Source organism: Eleutherodactylus coqui, chromosome 4, assembly GCF_035609145.1.
Source record: "Eleutherodactylus coqui strain aEleCoq1 chromosome 4, aEleCoq1.hap1, whole genome shotgun sequence".
NCBI lineage: Eukaryota > Metazoa > Chordata > Amphibia > Anura > Eleutherodactylidae > Eleutherodactylus > Eleutherodactylus coqui.
This window is the reverse complement of record NC_089840.1, coordinates 37,355,491-37,382,672: the sequence shown is the minus strand read 5'-3', so window position 1 is coordinate 37,382,672 and position 27,182 is coordinate 37,355,491. Positions and strand designations below refer to the sequence as shown.

Genomic DNA, 27,182 nt, shown 5'->3' with positions numbered 1-27,182 from the left:
CCCCACCCACCGTGAAACAAGGCTACCTGCTCGACAGGCGTCACCCCTCCCCCTCCCCCCACAAGTAATACTGACAGTCCCCCTCCTCGTGACAAGTAACACAGACAACCCCCCGACCTGGACCCCCCCCCGACCGATAGCGACTAGTTGTCAGCACCCTGACCCCAGCGACGACTAGTTGTCAGCACCCCGACCCCTGGCGGCGACTAGTTGTCAGCCCCCTAACTATTCACAATAGTAACAGCTCCCCTGCTCCCCTCCCTGCACAGGCAGGATTACACTGAGAGATTACACCTATATACAGATAACACAGCAGCCACCATTCACAATAATTACAGCTCACCTCCAACCATTCCTGCACAGGCAGGATTACACTGAGAGGAGACAACTCTCATATGAGTTGTCTGCTCTCAGTGTAATCCAGCCTGTGCAGGGAGGGGAGGAGGTGAGCTGTGACTATTCTGAATGGTGGCTGTTGTGTTATCTGTATATAGGTGTCTCCTCTCAGTGTAATCCTGTCTGTGCAGGGAGGGGAGGAGGTGAGCTGTGATTATTGCGAATAGTGGATCCGGTGTTCTCTGCATATAGGTGTCTCTTCTCAGTGTAATCCTGCCTGTGCAGGGAGGGGAGGAGGCGAGTTGTGACTATTGTGAATGGTGGATCCTGTGTCCACCTCCTCCCTTCCCTGCACAGGCCAGATTACATTGAGAGGAGACAACTCTTCTCCACGCCGACACAGAGCATTGCTTTCTGGATGCGGGGCTTGAATGCCCTGCCTCCAGCAAGCTAATGCTCTGATTGGTTAACTCAGTGCCACATCAGCCAATGATAGCCGGCGCTGGGTTAACCAATCACAGCCATTCAATGATGTCATTCAAGCCCCGCATCCAGAAAGCAATGCTCTATTGGCATGGAGGTGGGAGCGACAGCCTGCAGCAGTGCCGCAGATCATCGGGGAACGCCCGCAGTAAGTGAGTATTGCTTTTTTTTTTTTTTTTTAACTTGTAGTTAGTTTCCCCATTGGAAATGCATTAATGGCTTTTTGTTGCATTTCAATGGGAAAAGTGCTTTGACATACCATTTTATCGGCTTAGAAGTTCCGTCTCGGAACAGATTAAACTCGTATGTCAAGGCACCACTGTAGTATCTGGTGGGAAGCAGAGGGATTTGTCACTAATCTCTACACGCTGATGTTTCCATTGCTGGATGTGATTATCTAATAATTTACAACCCAGGATAGTTTCTTGATACAAAAGTATAAAAAACCTGTAGATTTTAGTATCAAATTAAGTAAAATAAATAAAAACACGAGATGGAAATTAAGATTATTTATGAAACATCGGAGAGGTAATAAAGATTAAGAAACTAACATCCCATCTCCTACAATTGGGGTATGAAGCGGTCAGTAGTGGGGGGGCCATCAGTACTTCTGGGCAGGATGGGATCATCTCCTATCTGACATATGCCGCAGTCCCCGGGGGTCTGATCATCCGGAGCCACACCTCACAGGAAGTTATTACCCATGTAATACGGAGGATGTTGTTGTAATAGCGGAACGTTTCTCCTTATTGTAGGAGATGCTCAGACCTTTTAACAAGCCTGATAGCGGGAAGCCTCGGAACAGGTGAGGCGGAGCGCCGCATAGTATGAAATCAGATGTGGAAATGTGTCTGATTTCCAGTCGAAATCTGAACCAATGGTGTGGACTCGACTGTTTTTTGAATGCAGAAATGCTGTGGAATTTGCTCCCTGTCTTTTTTGAAACTGCCTGTACTGTTTTAATGTCAAGAATAAAATCATACGTCATAAGCCCCGCCCCTGACCACGCCCCTTTGTCCTGATTTACTCCTGGAAAAATATGGTCTTTCTTAGTTATCAGCCACATCTTCTGGCCGCAGCAGGCGGACGGGGCATCGCCAACATGTTTATTGCATTATGGGAGGATACCCAGAAGACTCATTGCACAAGAACAATCACTATGGCCCTTCACCGGCTCTCTGCCTCTCTCCTCCACTCAGACTGTTTGCAATGGGAGGGGGCGGGGCTAAACTCCTGCCCCTTGTCTGCAGCCAGCAATGGGTGGGGGTGGAGCTTATCTCAGCCCCTTCCCATTGCAAACATAGAGCTGAGGAGCGAGGCAGAGAGCCGGTGAGGGAAAGGGAAGGGGCAGACAGCTCAGATGATAGCGTACATTAGCAGGCTGTGAAAACAGCGGCCGATATATGCTTGTGTGAATAAGCCCTTAGGCATCATGCCCACGGCCGGGTCAGAATCCCGCTGCGAGTCACACAGCGGGATGCAACCTGTGCCCCGTTATTGACCTTATACTTCCCATCCGGCCTGGCACGTCAGCGGTGACATTTCCGCACGAGGCTCGCACAGAAATAGAACAGCCGCAGTTTGTTTACTGTGCAGATTTTCACTGGGTCAAATGACGGCTGTGAGCATAGGATTGTATAAACTAATGGAATCATATGACAGCGTGCCGCAGCGGAAATTCTGTGGAAAGATTGCAGCGTCCGTGGGCATTGGGCCCTAATTGTATGTTATATATACCATATTCTGCATACACTGGGCTGCCTGTATACATGTAGTCTCTGAAGTCTATACCAGCAGCGGGTTCAGTAGCGGGGTTGTAGTTCCGCTCTTCATATTTCCCCTTTTTTTATGATCCACACTTGATTTTCACTTCAAAAACGACATCAGAGCCTGAAGAGAAGCTGCGGGGCAATCAGCTATCCTGAGGCTCCATCATCAGTAATAAATGCCTGTAATACTCCTTTAACCCCTTCCCGCTCCAGGACGTAAGGGTACATCATGGAGCGTCGGGGTATGTATGAAGAGAGGCGACCTCTCTTCATACAGCGCGGGCGTGAGCTGTTTGTTACAGCTGACACCCGCAGGCAATAGCCTCTATCGGCCGGTCGCAGCTATTAACCCTTTAAATGCCGCTGTCAGCGGCATTTAAATTCCCCCCAACTATGTTTGGGATTTTTTTTAAGGGGGGGGAGGAAAAAACGAAAATGAAAAAAGAAAAAAAGGGGCCGCGTCATTAAGGGGTTAAAGTATAATAACATAGTAAAGGACCCCGGCAGCCTTAAAGGGGTTCTGTCAGCAAAAAAACAAAGTTCTATAGTCACCAGTAGCTCACCAGGCCGTTCACCAGACACCTCCTAGTGTTCCCATGTCCGTCCTGCAGGCTGTATAAGGCAGTGCAGAAGCTGGCAAAGTTCCAGCTTCCACAACTGCCTCGGCCACTGCCAGGCGGCAAGTACCTCCACCCGGGTCAGTGGTCGGCACGTGACACTGGGCGCGCGATGCAACACTCCTACGCCAGCTGCGTCTAACCACCGGAGTCAATGGCGAGCGCACATGCGGCCCCCTTCCCGGCACATATGCCGTCGCTTCCGGCGGTTAGACACGGCCGGTGTAGGAGTGTTGCATCGCGCGCCCAGTGTCACGTGCCGACCACTGGTGAGCTACTGGTGACTATAGAACTTTTGAAATCGTTTGAAATCCAGCGCGAGGACAGGTGTAACGTCCCATTATACACGGGGGGCGGGTGTAGTGGGCAGGGGGCGGGGCGTCCTGGGAGTCAGCGGCTCCACGATTGGTCCATAGCTTGGTTGAACAGACCAACCGCCAATCCCGGCGCCGCCATGGTATCCTCCTCCTGTCAGGAATGTGTTGTTGTTGGTCCGCTCCTCTCCTAACGTCTTGTGAAAATACAGTGTTTGCGTGTAAACCGAAGCCCCTTCTCCGTGATGCCGGCGCTGCTCGGTAAGTGTCTGCTCCCCCATCTACCACCATGTCAGCGGTGCTCTCCCACCTCCTGGCATGTCGGCTCTCCCATCTCCCGGCTCTTCCAGCTGACATATCGGGACCTGCTGATCCCTGCAGACCCTCCTCACCAAGTGCTCTGATAACGGGGGGCACAGCGGCCGCAGTCAGTACCGCAGGGGGCGTCCTGCTCGCGGCCGTGCGGAGGGCTGGAGGATTGTCCTATTTATGTACAGTATATCGGAGAGGGGGGGGGGGGGGGGGGGGGGAGAGCCTGCAATATACAGACGTGTCTGTGGGTGGCGCTGTTCCAAGAACATTACTAACCTGGTAATCTATGGGTGGTTGTTTGTCTGTGCAGCGCAGTTATATCTGCATGTTGTTAGTAGAAGACCGGCTGCAGTACATGGTAGTCTCTCATTATAAAGCGGTCCTTCTCCTTACTGCCCCCAGGTGGCCGCAGCGGGGAGGAGTGTTGGCGGTGATTGTTCTCTGGACGGTCTCCGCGCTTCTACACGAGCCAACCCAAATAACCAATCACCGGGAATAAGTAAATCCAAACAACCAATCAGGAACGAATGGTGTGGAATTGCGGAGTAATGTAGATATATGCCTCCTGGAGATACAAAGTAATCCTGTAGATGTGACGCCCTCTAATGGTTTCAGGTGGTTTTAGATCCCTTTCAGAAAGCAGAAAAAGGGAAGCCCCAAGTCAGGATGGAACTGAACAGCGCCAACCGGACTGACTATAATGCGGCTTGTTTGGTTTCCGCGCAGCGGCACAACTTTTCTACAGGAAAATGCGCAATTTTTTTTCCTTGGAGGGCAGGGAGAAAATGCTGCCTGAGTTAGCCAATCACATCATTAGCTTTCTGGAGGCGGGGATTTCAAGCCCTGCATCCAGAAAGCAATGCTCTGTTGGCGACGAGGAGGGAGCGACAGCCTGCAGCAGCGCTGCAGAATGCCGGGGAGGGGAGTACTGTTTTTTTTTGTTTTTTTTTTAATTAATTAATTTATTTTTTTTGGACACACTTTTTTTTTTAGTATAGCCGGCGTATAAGACGATCCCCCGTCTACAGAGCAGATTTTTCGGGGTTAAAAGGTCGTCTTATACGCCGGAATATATGGTATATATAATTTTTTAAAACACTTTTGCCTAATAAAACCCCTTCTTTTTTGGAAGTTATGTTTTTGCATTGCTGCGTTCAAAGTACCATTACGTTTTATTACTCCCTGGGCGGAGCTCTGTGGGGGCTTGATTTTTTTTTCTTTTTTGTATAACAAGCAGAAGTTTTTATTGGTAAAATTTTTTTATCACTCTTATTGCAATTTGAACACAATAAGGCAAAAATAACAAAGGAAAATAAAACCAAATAGGTATTTTTGCTGTTTTTTTGTCATTTTGTTTTCCTTGCAGGATACATGGTGAGTCATTGTACAGGTCAGTACGGATGTAAGGATACCAAATGTGTGTTTTTGTTTTTAACCCCTTAGTGACCAAGCCTGTTTGCGCCTTAATGACCAGGCCAAATTTTGCAAATCTGACATGTGTCACTTTAACATGGAAAAACACCAGAAAGGTTTTGCATATTCAAGCGATTCTGACATTGTTTTTTCGCCACATGTTGTGCTTCATTTAGGCTGAAAAAATAGACCGATAGAAATTGTGTTTATTTATTAAAAGCGCCAAAATTGGGAAAATTTTGAAAAAATCGTCATTTTTTCACATTTCCAACTGCAATATCTTAAATATGTGCAAACATAATATAGAAATTTTTGCTAAGATTTATATTTCCACCCGTTTACTTTATTTTGGGCGCACATTGGAAAAACTTTCGTTTTTTTTTAACTATTTAGGAGACGTACAAATTTAACATTACTTTTTAGCATTTTGAGGAACACTTTGTTTTCCTATACCAAGCCGAGTTTGGAAAGGCTCATGAGTGTCAGAATAATAGATACCCCCCCAAATGACCTCATTTTAAAAACTACACCCCTTAATGTATTCACTGAGGGGTGTCATGAGTATTTTGACCCCACAGTTTTTTTTCAGGAATTAATTCAATTTAGAGGAGAAAAAGTAAAATTTCATATTTTTGCAAATCTGTCATTTTAAAGACATATTTTTTTCCTATAGTTTACATGAAAATCAGGATTTACACCCCAAAATGGATACCCCTATTTCTCCCGTGTTCAGAAATATACCCATTGTGGCCCTATTGTTATATCGGAGTCCACAACGGGGCCCAAAATGAAAGGAGTAGTCAGTGTCTTTCAAAACAGAAATTTTGCTTGAAGTCCTTTTAGGCCCCATAGCACACATGTAGAGTTCTTGAGCACCCAAAACCATAGAAAACCCCCACAAATGACCCCATTTTGAAAACTAGACCCCTTAAGGAATTTATCTAGGGGTGTACTGCATATTTTGACCCCACAGTTTTTGAATGAATTCAAACCAAGCAAAAGGAAAAAATTGTGATTTTCGTTTTTTCGGCAATTCTGTCATTTTAAAAACAGCTTTTTTTGTACAGCACACATATGAAGGAAGACTTGCACCCAAAAATGGATACCCCTGTTTGTCCCGTGTTCAGAGACATACCCATTGTGGCCCTAATCTTATGTCTGGATACACAACGGAGCCCAAAATGAAAGGAGCGACCGGTGGCTTTTGGAACACAAATTTTGCTTGAAGTCCTTTTAGGCCCCATTGCCCACTTGTAGAGTTCTTGAGCACCCAAAACCATAGAGAACCCCCACAAATGACCCCATTTTGAAAACTAGACCCCTTAACGAATTTATCTAGGGATGTACTGCATATTTTGACCCCACAGTTTTTGAATAAATTCAAGCAAAGCAAAAGGAAAAAAATAGGATTTTCATTTTTTGGGCTATTGTGTCAATTTAAAAACAGTTTTTTTTGTACAGCACACATATAAATGAAGGCTTTCACCCCAAAATGGATACCCCTGTTTGTCCCGTGTTCAGAAACATACCCATTGTGGCCCTAATAGACTTACAGGACCCATGGCTAGGCCTACAATGAAAGGAATACCCGTTGGATTTCAGGGTACCACTGAATAAATTTCAGGCCCCATTGCCCACTTATAGAGCCATTGAGCGGCCAAAACTATAAAGAACCCCCTCAAATGACCCCATTTTGAAAACTAGACCCCTTAACGAATTCATCTAGGGGTGTACTGCGTATTTTGACCCCACAGTATTTGAATGAATCTAAGCAAAGCAGAAGGAAAAAGTTACGATTTTCAATTTTTTTGGCAATTTTTTCAATTTAAAAACAGTTTTTTTGTACAGTGCACATAGGAATGAAGACGTTCACCCCAAAATGGATACCCCCGTTTGTCCCGAGTTCAGAAACATACCCATTGTGGCCCTAATCTACTTACAGGACGCATGGCAAGGCCTATAAAGGACGGAACACCTGTTGGATTTTAGGGCACAACTGAATAAATTCCAGGCCCCATTGCTTATTTGTACAGAATAAAGATTGACTCCCTAAAAATTCGCCCCCTCCCCCTCCACGCCCTTTTTGGCGTTCGCAAATCTTAGATAAAAGTAAAAATGTGAACTGTGTAGTATTTCCGAAGACGGGTAATTACGGAGGCTGGTTGGAATGGGCCTCTGGGGCAATAAAACCGGGTATCCCCCCCCCCCCCCTCCTCTCATGCTTTTTGGGGGTATTTCATGACCTCAGTGGCGGGTATGGGGTGTAAAAAGTGGCGTTCCGTGAGTCTCCGTAAGCTTGATGAGGTGCGGCGGTCTCACATAGAAGGCGCTCAACAAGGTGCTCCTGGAACTGCAGGAAGGCGAGCGTTCCCGGGGCTTCTTGTAAAATACGTATCACAGGTAGCGGTCTGAATAACGCCGGGCTCACGCGGGTGCAGGCGGAATCCGCTTGCGGAGGCCCACAGCGGATCCCATCTGTGAGCCCGGCTGTGACCCTGCGTACGGCTGCGTAATGTACTGCACATAACTGCCTACTCACACAGGCGGTCATGCACAGTACACCTTTGTTTGTATTTCCCGCACCATCGCTTAGCGATGACGCGGGTACCCGCAGCCCGTATACAATGTAGTTGCGTATGGACTGCGGGTATATCCGCGACCATGGAGCACAATGGGCTCTATTTTGCCGATATCCGCAGTAAAATAGAACCTGCTGCGTTCTCTTTTCTGCGAGTGGATTACGCAATTCTGACCCGCTAATGTGAGCGGAATTGTGTAATCCAATGCGATTGATCTGCGTATTACCACGGATCAGACGCATGCGGAATCCGTCATTCCTATCCGGTCATGTAAGACCGGCCTAAGGTAGATCGCTACCTTTTTATCACGTGACCGGGGACCGCTCAACGAGGCCACCCGTCACTGCTCCAGGCTCTCTGTGACTGTTGGTCGCTGGGAGCAAGGAGATTTTAAGTTTCCTGGGCTCCCCGACTCCTGCGCATGTGTCCGGCTTTTTGCCGGCAATCGCATGTGCAGAATCCTGGAAGGTCCACGGAGGAAGATCGCGTTGGGATTCAAATACGCAGGCCTCCGGTAAAAAGATTCATCTCCTCTCACCGATCGCATCAGTGAGGGGAGATGAAACTTCAAATTTTTTTTTTTACTTTTACGTGATCGCCATTATTGGATAATGGCGAACACGTGACCAGGAACCGCTCACCGCGGACCCCCATTAAATCTCCATGCTCTTGGCTACGTTTTGTAGCCAGGAGCAGGGAGAATTTAAATTATCCTGGCAATCCACAGCTTTTGCGCATGCGCCCGCCATTTTGGCGACGGGCGCGTGTGCAGAAGCTGTGGTAAGGTCCGCGGATAAATCTGGGGGCCTTAGGTACGTACTTTCATCCTCCCTCACGGATATGATCCATGAGGGGAGATGAAACGTACGCTTTTTAAACTTTTAAAAACTTTTTTTTACTTTTTTTTTTTTTAACTTTTTTACACTTTTTTTTCACTTTACATGATCACTGTCATCCATTGGATGACAGTGATCATGTCCCCGGTATAATCTCTCTGCTCCTAGCTACACATGGCAGCCAGAAGCAGAGGGATTTTAAATTCCCCGGGGCTCGAGCCCGTCTGTGCACGCGCCCGATGTCAATCATCGGGCGCGCATGCGCAGACGGGGATTCGGGTCCCGGGACATCGGGACACCGCTGAGGACTGGGGGTGAGTATTTTCACCTCCCCACATGGATCCGATCCATGAGGGGAGGTGAAACTGACTTTTTTAAAACTTTTTTTTAACTTTTTCGCGATCGCCGCTAACCATTGGATAACGGCGATCACGGTACCGGGGACCGCTCACCGCAGTCCCCGCTGACATCTCCTGCCTCCCGGCTACCTACAGGAGCCGGGAGGCAGGAGATTTTAAATCTCCCGCGCCGCCGGGCCTTCTGCGCATGCGGCTGACGTAATGCCGCCTGGCGCGCATGCGCAGAAGACCGGCTTCGGGCCCCGGAGCGGCAGGAGAGCGGGGAGCAGCGTGCCAGACCTCGGTGAGTAATTTCAGCTGCTCCGATGGATCCGATCCATCAGAGCAGCTGAATCTTTAACTTTTATGTACTTTTATTTACTTTTTTTGCGATCGGCGCTATCCATTGCATAGCGCCGATCGCAATGCCGGGGGGGGGCTTCGAACAGCCCGGGATGACAGCTCCATGCTGTCAGCTACCTGCGGACACCGACAGCATGGAGCTGTCACGTCCACAGCCCGAGGGGCACTATTCTCTGCAGGACACATGTTTTTACGTCCTCAGAGAATAGAGCCCACTTCGGGAGGACGTAAAAACACTATGGGCTGGTCGTTAAGGGGTTAATTAATATTTTTATAAGCAGAGAGGGGAAAAGTGCGTAAAAAAAGGGTTGTTTATGGTGAATATTTGCTGCGGAATCTGCAGTCGGCATCCGCACCGCGAATCCAGAGCAAATACCGCCCATTACTGCCTATGGAGATCCGCTGCTTCCTGCACACGAGCGGAAATCAATTGTAATTTCTGCTCACGGACGAAAAAAAATCGCAGCATGCTCCATTTTCACGCGGGCTCTGTCTGACCCGCAGCCGTTCCGCCTAGCGACAGTGCGGGGAAATCTGCACTGCGCATGTGCAACGGCTGGACCATATGCAGCACAGAAGAAAACTAAGGGTACGCGGGGTCACCGGCTACGGTCAGGGCCAGAGTCCGCTGTTGGAATCCGGATCTTCCATGTGCAGATGGCCTATTAGTGATTTATTTATTTTTAACTACAGTATTCTTATTTTTTTTAATTGCTATATTTTTTTTACTTCCCTGTAGAATTAATTGCAGTTCTTCTATATCGCAGTGCATTATTGTTATCATTAGTGATCACAGGCCAATGTCTGGTGTCCAGTTGCTGCAGCCGATGACATCACAAAGAGAGCGCCCTCACCTGAGTGAACCCTTTACATGCCACAATCAACATTGATCATGGCATGTAAAAGATAACCACAGAGATATGTGTGCCCACCGATCCCCACTGTTGGAGCAGGAGGTGGCTGTCAGTCACAGCCCACTCCAGGTGCCGATAGTGCAGGCTCAGCTCAGATCCATGCCCCCCTAATGGCCACTGGACAGCGCAGGGCTAGAAGTCGGACCGGTACAGGATGCTCAGTCTTGCATTGTGCCACAACTTCTAGACGACTTCATGAAGGAGACGCAGAGCCGGCAGAAGGGAGGTTATCTGTAATAATAGATGCAGCTCCATCTCAGGCAGATATACAAATGATGAGAGTTGTGGTGATTTAGATGAACAGTCTTGAGGCCCTAAAAGTGGTTCCCCCCTTGCCCTATAAGAGGCTCTCGGAGGCTCCTTGTGTGTGGTGACCTCTTCTTCCTCTTGTGTGGAGCTTGTTGACCACTAGACGCCTCTACGATGCAGAGAAGAGATTTCACCCGTTACCGGAGTCTGAGAGGGGCACATTATTGGAATGTGAGAAGCTGGATGGTCGTATTGATGAATTGTCCCCCATCGGGCTGTTCTGACCTGACTGTTAGGCCTCATGTCCACGGGGAAAATGAGGCCCGCCGTGGATTCTCCATGCAGAATCCCGCAGCGAGTCCCTCCTTTCCTGCCGCACATGAGGCTAAAAAGAAGATTTTACTTACCTGTCTGGACGCTGTGGGTCTTCCCTCCGTCGCGGCTGGATCTTCTTTCTTCGGCCCGGCGGATGTGCCCGGCGCACCAGCAGTGTGCCGCGCGCATGCGCTGGGCACTCCAGTTTTTTTTTGAACTCCTGCTCTCCCGCGCCGGAGAGCAGAAATTCCGGTGCGGGCGTACCGTGGATCCAGACGGCTTCCATAGGCTCCAATAGAAGCCTGCGGGAGCCGTCCCCACGGGAGACCCGCACTAAAGTGGAGCATGCTGCGGGTGTTTTCCTGCACACACAATCCGCGCTTCAGGGGAAAATGACATCTGCAGATATATAACTACCTGCGGGTGTTCAATGCATCCCTATGGGGTGCGGATCCGCGTGCGGGAAAAACGCTGCGGATTTTAAATCTTATTTTATCCGTGGACATGGGGCCTTAGGGGGTGTTGGGACCAGTGGGTGTGCATGCGCAGTCCGCTGATAGTAATGACTAAGGCCTCCTGCCCGCGGCCAGTGACTCATACTCGGCTGTTAAGATCCGCCGCGAGTGTCTCATCCAGCGCGCATGACATGCCGGCGATGACACAGATCTGCGCTGATTTTAAATTACCATTTTGGAATCACGCAGATCAGACGGCTTCCATTGACTACAATGGAAGTCATCCGTGTGATTTCCTGCACCAAATAGACCATGCTGTGATTCTTCCCCCATGAGCGGAAAACGCAAATGATTGATTTTTTCCGCTCGTGTGCAGGGAAGGATCATTTAACGTTGCATGCTATGGACGGACATTGCTGCGGAATGGCCGGTGGGTGTCTGGCCGCAAATTCCACAGCAAAAATCCGTCCGTGGGCATCGGGCCTAAAGCATGCGCGCTCCGCTGACAGGGAGGCGTAACGCATGCTCCATAGACTCACATATGAATTTGGTTTGATATGAGCCGATGGATCACCTCAGATTTGCGCTGAACGCCGTCGTGGCCGGCCTCGTGAATAGGGCTTGGTGTAGCGCTACTCCTGGGGATACTGGCCTCACAGCACACATCCTGCTGTATATATTAGGAGCTGTAAGTCACTTTCCTGGTTTGTTTACATTTATTGTTCTCCAGATATGCCCCTGAGGAGCCTGGGAATGTGCTGGGTCTATAATATAGGGCACATTTACCAAAGCTTTACGCCTGTTTCTGGTGTAAAAATAGCGCAAATTTCCTTGGTCCCCAGTTTTTTTTTAAGTAGGCGGGGTTTGTCAGGTGGGGAGTGGCCACCCTGGACCAACAGACTTATGTATAATTTACACCAGTGCATCCCCCACCAGGATATACTGTATATATGGGGAGTCCTGCACCTCTTCATGTATTCTGTGTGCTGGGGAAATTATACTAAGCTGGAGTCTCCGATGCTGGACTTTTACTGTAGATTTCCCCCATGTTGAATCATCACTTCATCTGCACTTCTTGACAGCCGGTGCTCCATTGTAGCTGCTGTTTGCCATACTGTTGGTCCTTATACATGGGTCCAATTACCAGGGCCGAGTGTTTGGAATTGCGTCGTGTAAAGGGATCAACGATCAGCCGACAAATAAACAAATGCACATTCATTGGCTAATTGGCTTGTTTAAGGCCCATTTAGACACAATGATTATCGCTCAAAATCCGTCTTTTGAGCGATAATCGTTGTGTCTAACTGCACTTACATTGTACGGTTCTTGTTATCCCATCGCTTATCGTTGTTTTTCAGCATGCTGAAAGACAACGATGATCATTATCTGGGATTCACAGCGGGATACAGCTGATACTATTGTTTCAGCTGTATCCCGCTCTCTGATAACAGGCTGGGTATGAAGAACAGAGCGGTCCAGCTCTGTTCTCCATACCTGGCATGGAGCGCTCGTACAGAAAATATCTGGATGCAGAAGACGAGCGGGAACACCCCGCTTGTCTTCTGCATCCTCCGCTGGCAGTGCAAGGTGATCGCTCATCTTGCACTGTAAATGACACAACGATGATCGCTCAAAAGTCGCTTGAGCAACATCTTTGGAGTGATTATCGTTGTGTCTAAATGGGCCTTTACACATGCATTAACCCTTTCCAATACAATAGGTATCCTGGCTTTCCTAGGGGGCTTACTACTTTTCTGCCATTATACAACGGCGCTATATGCTGGCTAAAGCCAGTATTGCATGAGGTGACACGGATAGGCTCCAACAGCAGAGAAGCTGGCAATATACAGTAAGAGAACCCCAACGGACGTCTTCCAACATCGGAGCTGTACAGTCTTAAATCATAATGTCTTTAGACATCAGACAGTGGATTGGCAAGGGTTAAGATTCACCAATTTCTGGTGTAAAAAGTCACAAAAATTTACAACTTTTCTTCTTGTTGCGCTGGTCCTGCCACTTCAAAAAATATTCACGACTCCACTTTATAGGTTCTATAGGAGCTAATTACATGCTTTTGCTGTCTCTTTACCCCCTTAAGGACCAATCACGGTAAATTCATGGCGCTTGGTCCTAGGCTTTAATCCTGGCCAATCGCAGAAGTACAGCATGGGATTAAAAGCTCCTGTAATCTGCTCTCAGATATAGCTGAGGACCTGAAGGAGAAAGTAGAAACAGTTTTTAACCACTTTTGTCTTCTCCTTTCCAGGCTACATGGTGCTCAATGAAAGCTATGAACTAAAGAGAGAAAGTAGAAGTATTACTTCCACTATTTGACCCTGCGATCGTGTGACTGTCAGGAGCCCCCTGGCACAGCAAAGCTACAGGGTCCTAGCAGACCCAAATCAGCTGTGCCAGTGACTATTGTCACTACGGGGGCACTGCCAGAATGCAGGCGGAGCGGGCCGGGAGCATTCCTTCACCCCCACTTTCCTCACCCACCTACATTCACAGTAAGCAGACAGTCATTCAAAAGTGAAGGACTGCTTTTTACACTGAATGACACGTCGCTGCATGTGTTTACATGGGGCGAATACACTATGAAGTACGAGTTTTGTTCCTGTGTTATAAATGATAAAAACATGGAAAAGTTTATTAAATTGCAAAAGCTTTGTTTTTGCAGTGTGCGCACTGAAACGTTAAAAATGACATATTTTCATTAAGGAAAATCACAAACTTTTGGGTTTCAGGTAATAGAAGGATAAAAAACATTATATATTAAACCAACCATTTTAACCAAAATGTTACAAATGAATGAAAAGAAATGTGTAGAAACGTATAGATTTGTGAGGGTATGTCAGATCGCTTTCATGGATTAGTCCCTCGTCATGGTTTCATTGTAGTTTCCCTGGTAGCGATGTTCAAATTATAGGATGTCTTGAAACACTCTCCTTGCTCCTCTGAATAGGCACCAAGGTTCTCTTTAAATCTCCCCAGATGAGCATCAAGGATATGTACTCTTAAAGACATCCTGCAGCCCATTTTGCAGCACAGTTTTCAGCTTTATGATTTCCTAGGAAGCTTTTAACTACTTGAACAGAACTGATCCATACATATTTTTCCGGTTCTTTGAGAAGGTTGGGGAAACTCTTGATCCTCAATAACTTTCTTGATTTGGGGTCCAACAAAAACGCCGGGTTTAACTTTTGCTGCTGAAAGCTTCGTGAAAAGATCTTGTAAATACTTGAATGCTGCTGATTCCTTGTCCAAAGCCGTGTCAAATTGCCTCATGAGGCCTACTATGATGTGCAAAGGTGGCATTCATACCTTTCGAGGGTCTACAAGTAGTGTGCGCTTGTGTCTCTATCCCAAAGACAAAGATAGTATGGAAACTTAGTAAACCCTCCTTAAAGACCCTTCAAGAATGCAAATGATTTTGAAGTCTCCAATAACTTCCCAACGGTATTCCTCATATTTCAATGCACTGAGTAATCTCTTTACATTCTGGTAGTCTTCTCTAATTTGAGCTGAATGGGCAAGAGGAAGAGAAGGACTCTTGTTACCATTATGGAATAATACTGCTTTACCCCATTAAGTGACAGGCACTGTAAATATACAGCCCTTGGTCCCGGGCTTTAAGCCTATCCGTATGTAAAATTACGGCGGAGATTAAAGCCTCCTGCTTCTAAAATCAATCAGCAGCAGGATCGGTTGTCAGCTGTTAGTTACAGCTGATAACCCAGAGGAGAAGGGGTTTTTAACCCTTTCTGCCTCCTCCTTTCTTCAGTAAACATTGCTCAATGAGTTCTATGTACTATGTCCCCCGGGGACCGCGGGGGTGAAGGAATCCTCTGCCGCAGCTGTGGCAAAAGTTCGTGATGCTATCCTATTGCTTTTAATTGGGTTGGTGCTGCTGCGGCGCAATTAAAAGCAGTGGGCTGCAGGCAACCCCCGCAGCGATGATTTTTAGGGAAGGGCTTGAAATATAAGCCCTTTCCTGAAAATCAGCGCTAGCTGCCAAAAAAAAAAAAGGATAAAAAAAAAAAATTCTACTTGCCCAAAAGAGCTGTGTGACTCTTCTCTCTGGCATGGCAGTCTTCTGTCTTCTGGGGGTCAGGGATTGCTGATCGCAGGTAGCTCTCAACTGTCATTCAATGGCTGAGTGCTGCCGGTGATTGAGCGCTCAGTCAATGACGCCATCGCTTTTTCAATCCCCGGTCTGACTGCCATGCCAGAGAGAAGAGCCGGACGGCTCTTCTAGGTGAGTATAATTTTTTTTTAAACTTTTTTTCTTACAGCTAGAGCTGATTTATCAGGGAAGGGCTTATATTTCAAGCCCTTCCCGGAAAATCATCGCTGCAGGGGTTGCCTGTAACCCACTGCTTTCAATGGGGCCGCAGCAGTGCCGACCCAATGACAGCAATAGGATAGCATTACGAGCTTCTGCCACAGCTGTGACAGAAGTCTGCAATGTACTCCCTATATTTTCAATGGGGCTAGCGCTGCTGTGCGATATCACAGAGTTTTCTCTGCGCTGAGAGGCACTCGCTCTCACAACGCAAGAAAAAATATCGCTAGTGGGAAGCCACCCTAATAGATGCTTTTAGATAAATTCTAACCACCTGCAGCCGCCATCATTACATGCCCCAGTAAGTTCACATCAGCAGACAAAATGTTGATTCCTCCTGTCGCTGTAAGAAACGGAGCTCAGCAGCAGATTCCTGGTCATCAATTCTTACTAAACTTCCTGTGCAGCTCTAACTAACAGTCCCAAAAAAACAGCCTTCCCATCCACGAATCACGGTAGACTTGGTGGGATTTACTTCATCAGCGTTATTGACTCCTCTCCATACTTTAGGGGGGGATTTCTCACTTGCTGTGTGCCAGAATTGCGGAGGGTAAAAGATTGCATATTCTGACACATGCCTGTCTTTTATGCAAAAAAATGTAACTCTTTTTCCTTTACACCACGATTCCCACTTTTTTGAAAAGTGGATGGGGCTTAGCTTCAGGTTAGGGCCTCCAAAGGGCCCAGCAAATTTACTGTAGTTTACATTGGGAGGGACATGTCCTAGCCAGTAATCAGTGAAGATGAGCAGCCTGTGAGCTCCACTACTGAGCCCTAAATTCCTCCACCATCCAGACCTGTGGGTGACTAAAACCCACCAGCTCAGTCTCTGCTGCCTTCCTCTACATAGGAGAGTAGATAGAACAGTCCCCTGGCTCGCTGTACCGCTACGGGAGCTCGCAGTCTCGAGACGTACAAAGCCGCGTTCTCGATTGCCGAGATCGCCCAGGCAGATGCCTTCAGTGCGACATCCAGGAAAGCCTCTGGGGGGTTTAAAAAACCCCAGCTCGCGATCCCTCTGCCTCCGCCCATCCAGTAGAAGGGGAAAGAATGGCCTATGGGTCCGCTGCTGAAGCCCGAGGTCTACAAGCCCGTGACCTTGAGTAGTGAGGAGGCCCGTGAGGCTGTCCCTCAACACACCCGCCAGCCACACCATACAGGAGGGACTCACTGAGCCAGTGGAGGAAGATTCCTATGCTGGGAGTCCCCGATCAGCCCGCTACTGACCTTGGAACACCTTTGGATGCAGGTTTCCCCAGTCTGAGGCCTTGTCTATGGGTGTCACCGGGTGCTTCTTCTCTCTCCACTGAGCTTGTGTGGAGTCCAGACGGGGCGAGAGAGCTCCAGATTGCTGCTGTCGTGGTGGTCTCTGCACGGATAAGTCTGCATAATTAACTCCAAGAGGGGGATTTTCATGAAGCTTGCATGCCGCACAGTAACTTGGTATTAGTGTATCTTGACGCCACCTGAACAACAGGTGGAGCCAAGATAGAACATGTTTGACGGGGTTGCCGCCCCCTGTTGCTGATTGGCTGTCAGGCTGTCTCCCCTCGCAGGTCCTGTAGGCACCCGCCGGCCACAACAGCAGCGGAAGGATGAGAGGCGGTGCTTGGCATTTATGATCGCTGCTGGCCCGCGGACAACGCCATGCAGGAAGGTGACAGCTCCTGGTCTGCATTTCACAGTGCGCCTGTGCCAGGGAGCGGTAAACGTCGCCTGTGACCGGCGCTCGTCCGAACGTAACAGCACTCCTGTGGGCCCTAGCGCTGAGCCACGGCGTCGCTGGGGAGTTCAGGGCGCTGCTGTGGGCCGCAGCAGTCAGCGTCGGCGATCGGCACTTGACTGTGGTTTTGCGGCACGGAGTGCAGAGCACCGCCGGTCGCCACTTCACATCCCTGCATCGCTCAGCGCTTTAGAGCGTCGATGGGGGGAGGCTCAGGATACTGACCTTTGACAGCGTTGAGAGAACGTCTGACCAGCGCGGACAACAGCCCGACATCTGATGGGGAGGAAGGGTTTGCCACGGAGAGTCACAGCGCCCCGCTACTAGGCTGCGGAGGTGACAGCGGGGCCAGCAGCAAGAGCTAGGAAGCATACAAAGCTGCGCGAGGGAGAGTGACAGCGGGGCTGCTGGGACGCCGGTTACAGTCTGCGCAGTGGCAGAAGCAGGACCTGTGAAGCCGAGAAAGAGGCTGCACGGCATTGTCCCATCACGAACAGGGGTCGTTAACCACGTTCTATCTTGGCACCCCCTGTTGTTGAGGTGGCGTCAAGATACACTAATACCCAGTAACTTCATCATCACTACAGAAAAGCATGTAGGAGGGTAATATGTCATTATATTAACTATCGCCCCATTGGTGGCATGTGATAACTTAAAGGGGTTGTCCCGCCTCCAAAACAAAAAATTTTTCACACCCCAGTCCCCCATGTTAAGCAAGCATCACAAACTACCCATGTAAATCGGTTTTTTAGAGTGTTTCTACTCACCATGAAACTGTTTCATGAAGTTATAAAAATGTTCTTCCAAGATGGCCGCCATCATTTCCCATGGTGCACCGCTGGTCTTCTCCCATGGTGCACTGCGGGTCTGCTCCCATGGTGCACCGTGGATGTTCTTCTCCAGTCTGAGCTCCACTGCCGATTACAGCCACCTCATTGGCTGATCGGCACCACGTGGCGGGGGCGGAGCTACGCGATGACGCTGAGAAGGGGGAGGAGCCAGGACACAGCTCGTGAGCCCGGACCGTCCAGAAGAGGATTCTTCTCTGCGCAAGCGCGACTGTTGCGGCGACCAGAGGAGAAGTTTGGTAGTTGCCATGGAGATGGGGCGCCAGCATCGGAGGGCGTAAGTGTATAACTTCTGTATGGCCAATATTTAATGCACAATGTATATTACAAAGTGCATTAATATGGCCATACAGAAGTGCTTTACCCCACTTGCTTCTGCGGGACAACCTTTAAGGAATCTGTCTGTAAGGAGAATTTATGTGTATATCAAAGAGAAGACGATCCCAGATCTCGTGCAGAAGTCTGGACCCAGGAGAAATACAAATTACACCAGCCTGTGCGGTATCAAGTGATTTCTAATTTATTCTAAGGTGGTCAAAGATTATATGCCATAAATGACATCACAGCAAAAGTATATACCTCCAAGATTAATAAGAATACATAATAGGCTAAAACAAAAAATGATTAACATAAGTTACACCTCCTAAGGTGTATCTATTACATACAATAAAACCGTTATGAGTTGAGGAAAAAGGAATGCATTTCCTGTATACATTGTCTATAAACATACATACATGGGTGGTCTAGCAGACTGTCTAATCTCGTCTGTCTGTCTACCTCAGAAGACATGCAAGCCTATAGAAGGGTTTCGTTTAACCCCTTCACTACTTACACTAGTACCATGCTATATATTTCTAGCCTACAATGCAATAAAAGAACAATTAACTGATACATTGATCTACAATTTTCTTAACATTCCCCACTTTAGATCAATACATCAACACAGTATAATAGTAAATACACATATAAAATGACTCTACCACAGACCCCCCTGGCTTCATCAGGCCCAAAACTTTATTGCCAGAAGATCCGGGTTCACACTTCAAAACTAAGTATGTAATTATTTCATATAAAAATATTTCATTTATGCAAATATATCTTTATAAAGTTCTTCCACCAATTGTACCCACAATTAGGCCCGCCTCCAAGAGAAGCTTGGCCTTGATTTATTATCCAATTGATGTTCCTTTCTTCATATATAAATCATTGTCCATTCTGATATAAAATCTTACTTATTGAAGTGCCAATCAGTTATTTAGAGCGATCCTCCGGTACAATCAGAACACACTGGAATCAAAATGTCACACTTCAAAATCATCAAAGTAAAATGGCGCTTCCTTCATACAACTTTTACCCATCACTTGTCAGACAGAGGTGGTCACCTGACCCAGTAAGTCATCTTGTTCTTCGTCATCTTGTATATTTTGGAACATAGTTTTGGTGATGGAAGTGTCAATAAGGTTTTGTAACAGTCCTCAGATACACGGAATACAGCAGCAACCGCAGAGTACTAGAATGGAGGCACATTCTGACACAGACTAGTGTGGAGTATATGACTTGTGACCAGTGTCCAAACAAGCTTTCAACCAGTCCCTGAATGGATCGTCTATGCCAGAGTTATCAGCTAGTTCATTTTATTACCAGGTAGCGCGAAGCAAGTCTAACCCCAGGATCAGAGGCAACAGCAGGTATTTGGTCCCCGCCCACAGGTGGAAACAGCAAACTCAATGTATAACATGGATCACTTATCTGTGGGGTGTAGGTACAGTTAAGAACATTTTACGTTCATCACAGTGTGAGGACTTGTCATTAACTTTTATCTATCGTGGGGTCAAGTCTTCCTATCTCCTATAATTATTAACATATAATTCTCTATACACAATGTTTACTGCATAACATAAAGATTCACACAACTACTACTACTCCAATCATCTGCAGTCGCTTGATCCTCCAACCTTAACACCCCCCCCCCCCCTCAGGAATTTCTCTTATCAGGGAGAGGTGATGGAGTAAGATAAACAGAGCTTTAACTATGTCTGGACTCCTACAGATAACTGCAGCATCCTTGTGATATCCTCCCCTTAATAGGGACACTCAGCTCTCATATTATCAACAACTTCATTATTATTTCTCTTACATGACATTATCACATTGAAAACACCATTTAACAATCAAACTCACTGCAAACCAATCACAGAACTGACATGTACACAAATAACAGCAAGAATGGACGTTCCCTATTCACACAGGTTTAAACTCTTCATTACAAGTCGATTCATATCAATCAAGCAGAGCATTGCTAGTCAGTCACACTCCCCCCTCCCTTTTTCTCACTGAACTCTAAAGCTGAAAGGCGGGGGTGAGGGTGAAACAAGCATTCCCATGTAACAGAGGATGTAACCATTTGTGAGCTGACCCCCCCAGCACACAGAGCAGCACTCAGGCCATTGTCCTCTTCATCTAATACTACTGTAAACTTTCATTCCCTCACTGTGTGATCCCAGGACTGTCTGCATCATGTAATCATCCCTTCTGTCCGGCTGCCTACTATCCCTGATCCTTGTCAGTACTACCGTTACCCATAGCAACCTGTCGCCTCACTACCGTCACCCATAGCAGCCTGTCCCCTCACTACCGTCACCCATAGCAACCTGTCCCCTCACTACCTGACACTTATCTGAAGGAGACCTTACATATTCCTCGCTAGACTAAATCTCATACTGACCCTATCTTATAGCACACACTTAATAAGATAGACAACATATCATCAACACACAGAGGACAGTGATGGACGCTTCTGACTATTCCTATGCAATTCAGAGAAGGCACTAATCACTGGTGTTGTGTACTACAAGTGCAAACATTGGGATGCCAGGTAGAAGGTACAGCTATGGGATGTAAGGAGCCAAGATGGCACCTGGGCGGCGGCTGAAGGTATTATAGCAGGTACTAAAAATGGCCGCAGGCCATGACTAGCACTAAGATGGCCGCCAGGGACGTGGCCTGACTAGGAGTACGATCAAGCCAGGCAAGCATCTAGCCACACCTTATACCTTCGTGTGCAATGCCAACAAGTCCCTCATCTGACACATATCTATAATAATCTTTGTGTATAGCGCCAACATATCCCGCAGCGCTTACATAGACAGGGGGGATACAGAAAGACAAAAGTACAAACATTACAGAACCGCGGTTACATAGTAATCAGCTGATGGAAACAATAGGGGTGCGGGTCCTGCTCCAACGAGCTTACATACTACAAGTAATGGGGGGATACAGAAGGTAAAGGGGCTGGAGATGTGCACAGTATGGCGAGGTGGAGATGTGCACGGTATGGCGGGGTGGAGATGTGCACGGTATGGCGGGGTGGAGATGTGCACGGTATGGCGGGGTGGAGATGTGCACGGTATGGCGGGGTGGAGATGTGCACGGTATGGCGGGGTGGAGATGTGCACGGTATGGCGGGGTGGAGATGTGCACGGTATGGCGGGGTGGAGATGTGCACGGTATGGCGGGGTGGAGATGTGCACGGTATGGGGAGGTGGAGATGTGCACGGTATGGTGGGGTGGAGAGGTGTACGGTATGGTGGGGTGGAGAGGTGTACGGTATGGCGGGGTGGAGATGTGCACGGTATGGGGAGGTGGAGATGTGCACGGTATGGCGGGGTGGAGATGTGCACGGTATGGGGAGGTGGAGATGTGCACGGTATGGTGGGGTGGAGAGGTGTACGGTATGGTGGGGTGGAGAGGTGTACGGTATGGCGAAGTGGAGAGTGAGGGATTCTATACACATAGACAAATGGTCGCACATTTAGCCGTGTGACGGCAGAAACAGTATGACTGCAGGAGCGGTTTATGACGGCTAGCAGGGATTGCAGTCAATAAGTCAGGGAGCAGATCTACCAGTATGGCGCTCGTCACTCCTATACATGTTACACTCCGCGCTCTCCCAGCATCCCCCATCGCATAGCATCGGGTAATATGATGATGACCTCTGACAGTTTCAGGACTGTCATCAATAGCATTTCCCAAACTCACCAATCCACCAAAAAGAAATGCTATTCCTATCATTTTTGTCCTTACCGAGGAGGCCCTCGGGAAAGGGGTGTGGATTTCTTCACCGGTTTGAGACGAAGACCACCTAATGTGCCCCCCCCCCCCCCCTTTGTAGTGGGCTTTTAAACCAGACCCCCTCGGCACACTGTCCCTGCTCTGCCTGTGTCACCTTATTACAGGTAGATTGGTGAATCCAGGTCTGCCATTCAGCAATCCTTATTGCAGTAGGAGTGGTCAGCAGTACCTGATAAGTACAAGTGGTACCTGGTAAGGTCTTTCTCACTTTGGGGTCTTACAGTTCTTTTTCTTTATCCCTTGATGAGGACCCAATCACCTGGTATTATTTCCCTTAGTGATGCTTTAGCCACTGTGGCTTCATCCAACTGACCTGTGGGAAACATTTCTATCCACTTGGCTAAAGCATCCATGATAACTAGGCAGTATTTCTTACCTTCACATTTGTATAATTCTATGTAGTCCATACAAATGTGTTGGAAGGGACACTGAGGTGTAGGATCGGGCCCCCTCCTGGTCTTATACTCCCTTCTGCATTGTTTAGCACAAATAATACAAGACAAAAAATTTTTTTTTAGAGTAGTTTGTAAACCCCTAGGCTGTGAACACTGTCCATATGAGTGCCACCATCCCCCCTGTTGAGACATGACACAGGCCATGGCTCAAAACTGCTGCACATCTGAAGAACGATTTAGGTAAGATAGTTTTTTTTTTTGTTTTTTTTTCTCTACGGAGATGTACAGTCCATCTACAAAGAGTGTATTCAGCATCTACAAGAGATACATCCTGCAGATCTGGTCTGAGTAACACCTCATGTGCTATCTCTCCTAGACAGTTGTGTGGAGGACGGTCTGAAGAAATAGGCAGTAAGGTAGATGGATGGAGCGTAGTACATCCCTAGGTTGTCAGGTGGGGCTGTGAGAGCAGTAGTGTCCTGCAGGGGGATGTCTAGAAGGACTAAGATATGAGTATAACTAACTGCGTGCGGTACTCAGTGTGTGGGGGGACAGCACTATAGTGGCAGAAGGTCTGACTACCACTTGTACACAGGCTGGGAGCGCTCGGCCACTGGATCTAGTCTGCAAGAGTAGTATGCCAGCGGTCTGCTTCCCACCGTGTTCCAGAGTTAACACAGGTGCTGCGGATCTGGGCCCTAGCTGATCCTAGGAGCCACGCACCAGAACAGGATGCATTCACATGCCACATGACCGACCCAGAATACACTGCATACAACATGCAACCACTAGTAACAGATAAGCTGAATATAAATACCAGGTATTAGTTGACATGTTGTACAAGATGTTGAAAGCTAGCAGGCCACTTCACGGCTCCTGGTTATACTGCTAGTCCCTACACTAACCAGGAGTCCAGCAAAACCGGACAGAGTTCACACAGCACGCTGCAACAGGACACAGATAGCAGGTCACACAGCAAGCTAACCCAAAACTGACAGAATTTAAACGGACATGAACCAAGTCACACTGCAAACCTCACCAGATAAGCATTCATGACTGCTCACCTGAGGGGCCATACAGACTGACCAGGGGATTGGCTAGCAGACAGTACCACACCCAGCCAGCTCAATCATTAACCCTGTGGGTGCTGTGCTGCTGGAAACACAATAGAACAACATATCTCAGCAGCACACGTAACATTGTCATTCCCAAAGAGGACATCATTTGCTCATAGTTTTGGGACCTCCAGAATTGCTTGCCTACTTTCATCTGACAGGTTATACCCCAAATATTTAACCGTTTGCTGACCGTATTGGAGTTTCTACCTGTTTACTTTATGGCCTTGCTCATAAAGAAACCTCAAGAGTGCGACTGCCCCCCCCCCCAATTCTCTCCACTGTCTGCTGCTGGCTACCAACATACAGTAGTAGCTGACTACCTCTAAGAGGCTGGAACTGGGCTAAGTGTGCTGACATAGCCTGGGAGAACATTGTTGGAGATTCACAGCAGCCTTGAGGTACTCTGGTGAAGGTATACCTAATTTTATCATAATATCTCATCTCAACAATTTGACTGGACATATTCAAGACTACATAATTTGACATTTCACAGGCTTATTTGTCTCTAGGTCTGTTATAACTGGTTCAGAGAGGGATTCCCTGTGGGTCCGGCCATTAACCCCTCTTACCAGGATATGACTATTACTACATTTTACATTGGCCACATATTGGGATGTATTAATATCCTGGTGGCTCCTGAGCCCACCAGGAAAGTAATCATCCGCCCATTCACCTGAAGATCTATCTCAGGCAGTAGAAATTGCCATGAGATCCTCCAAGTGTTGTACATCGACCCCCTCCTAGTCATTTTTCCCCAAGGTGGCTGAGAACATTGTTTCTCAGGGCACTCTCGGGCAAAATCACTAGACTTCCCATAATTCCAACACACATTTAAATCCCCGAGCTGCATCCCACCTCTGCTTCTTCCTCTGTCTCTGCTTTCACATCCTCTCGCTGTCCAATGACCTCTCTGACTTTCTTGAACCATCATATCACATTCTTCTCCCCATATAAAAAACCTCACTTTCTCACCCTTTTCTTTGTAACACTTTTCTGCATGTTTTGCATATTGCAAAACATCCTGCAAGGATCCCATCCTCAGGGTAACCATGTATCTCATTATATAACCTCCTATTCCCTTCTGATTATACTATGGAAGGGGTCTACCATCTCCTCCCCTCCCATTCTAATTTCCTTCTACAGAACTCCAATCTGGCCATAGAATTATTCTATCTGCTCTCTCTATTTTTCATTCAATTGGAACTCCTCATTAACCCTTTGAATTGTTCATCAAACTGTCGGGGGTCTATTTTTATATGGGCGTGACAGTTTGGGGCTTCTTTTAACCAGACTTCAGCAGCGGATAATCCGTATTCCTGCTGATCTTTTAGCTGATTTTGTCCATATTTTATCACATAATTCTTTACAACTAGGAACTTTTAATTAATTTATTTTTTTAAATCCATATTTTTCCCACTTATGTCACAACATTTGACATAGTCAGGATCTAACTTGTGCATGTACTTCTTATCCCCTTCAAGGACTTCCTGTCATTGACAACAACAACATAGACATGCACAGGAAAATGCCTTACAGTTTGTATTTCCCATTGTTAGTAATTATGTTCTTGGGCCCATTTACAAGACAAACGACACAAAACAAGCCTCTGGCCACTAAAATGTTTAGTGAAAACGCAAAGGTCCCTTACCAGAATCGCTGCTTCGCTATATACACGAAGACCCCTTATAATTTCACCGAGTAGGGCCTGTGAACATTGAACACAATAAGGGGCTTGTCCGAAAACAACCTGCGCAGCGAGGTTGGTCCTTAATGTGTCCTAGAGGTCAGTGCCCACGTATCGGATCCACTTATCTCAATCACTCACACATTCGCTTCATGCAATATAAGACAGCAATACAAATAGTACATTATGTTAGTAGGCGGCCGCCCTCTTTATATTCTTAGTTACTCTATAACACAATATCAAAGAGAAAGTAATAGAAAGATAAGAAGTAAAGTTCCTGGACACCCCTGTGTCCCATGACGTCATCTAACCGCTTTTTACGTGTCGCACGGAGTTAATTCTTTCCTGTAGCCTTCTCACAATGGCTATGGTCTCACATAGACTACTGCTATTGCCCCTTGGCAACCCATTCGTCTATACTTCTCATTTACCTTACACATTTCACATAGACTACTGCTATTGTCCCTTGACAACCCATTCGTCTATACTTGCCTCTCATTTACAATACACATTGTAAATTCTACTAACACTAAAGTATACAGAAGAAGAAGAAGAGAGAAGAAAAGTTTAACCATTGTTATACTTACTACACGTTATCTGGGAGGCTTCTAAATTCTCCGGCTAGTTCGGAAAAACGTCACTGTTTCAGACAGGATGCCCGACTGGCCTCTAATGACGTCTAAGCAAGACGGAGGTCTTTTAATGATCGGAGAGTACTTCAGACCCACCTTTTCACAGCCAGGCTGTCCTCTCCCTCTGCAGTGAGTCTTTCCGGCTCGAAGGACCAAAAATATAAGGAGAATTTATGTGTTTATCAAAGAGAAGACGATCCCAGATCTCGTGCAGAAGTCTGGACCCAGGAGAAATACAAATTACACCAGCCTGTGCGGTATCAAGTGATTTCTAATTTATTCTAAGGTGGTCAAAGATTATATACCATAAATGACATCACAGCAAAAGTATATACCTCCAAGATTAATAAGAATACATAATAGGCTAAAACAAAAAATGATTAACATAAGTTACACCTCCTAAGGTGTATCTATTACATACAATAAAACCGTTATGAGTTGAGGAAAAAGGAATGCATTTCCTGTATACATTGTCTATAAACATACATACATGGGTGATCTAGCAGACTGTCTAATCTCGTCTGTCTGTCTACCTCAGAAGACATGCAAGCCTATAGAAGGGTTTCGTTTAACCCCTTCACTACTTACACTAGTACCATGCTATATATTTCTAGCCTACAATGCAATAAAAGAACAATTAACTGATACATTGATCTACAATTTTCTTAACACTGTCTCCCCCCCCCCCCTTCCCCCCCCCCCCCCCCTGAATCTCAGGGATACTATACCTACTATGCCTTAATACGGGATGTTTCAGAGGGCTTGTTCCCCCTACAGCTCTTCCCAGACAATTCCCGAAATATTTCATTCTCATCTGACTCTGGCAGATCAGGTCCCCGTATCTCCATCTTCTGACCGCGATGACATCACTATGGACACTCCACACAATCTGTGTCCTTTCCAAAGCTTTTCAGATTGCTGGATGGGACCACTCCGTCCATACTCTATATGAAGGCTGCGAGGTGTTGAGATCAGCCAATATTGAAGTGGAGAATCTGTCTGCATCAATAGCA

The 27,182-nt window shown here is 47.2% G+C and overlaps 1 protein-coding gene across 4 annotated transcripts in view; it reads left to right on the top strand.

Annotated features, from left to right (window-relative positions):
- Positions 1 to 3,668: 3,668 nt before the first annotated feature.
- LOC136625227 (uncharacterized) overlaps positions 3,669 to 27,182 on the top strand; it is a 118,037-nt gene continuing 94,523 nt past the window's right edge. For all 4 annotated transcript variants that reach the window (XR_010792516.1, XR_010792514.1, XR_010792515.1 and 1 more), the window contains exon 1: positions 3,669 to 3,780. Coding sequence is in view for 1 of the 4 variants with exons in the window: in XM_066599268.1 (XP_066455365.1) it covers positions 3,765 to 3,780 (16 nt within the window). In the remaining 3 variants the exon portion in view is untranslated. The remainder of the gene's footprint in view (positions 3,781 to 27,182) is intronic.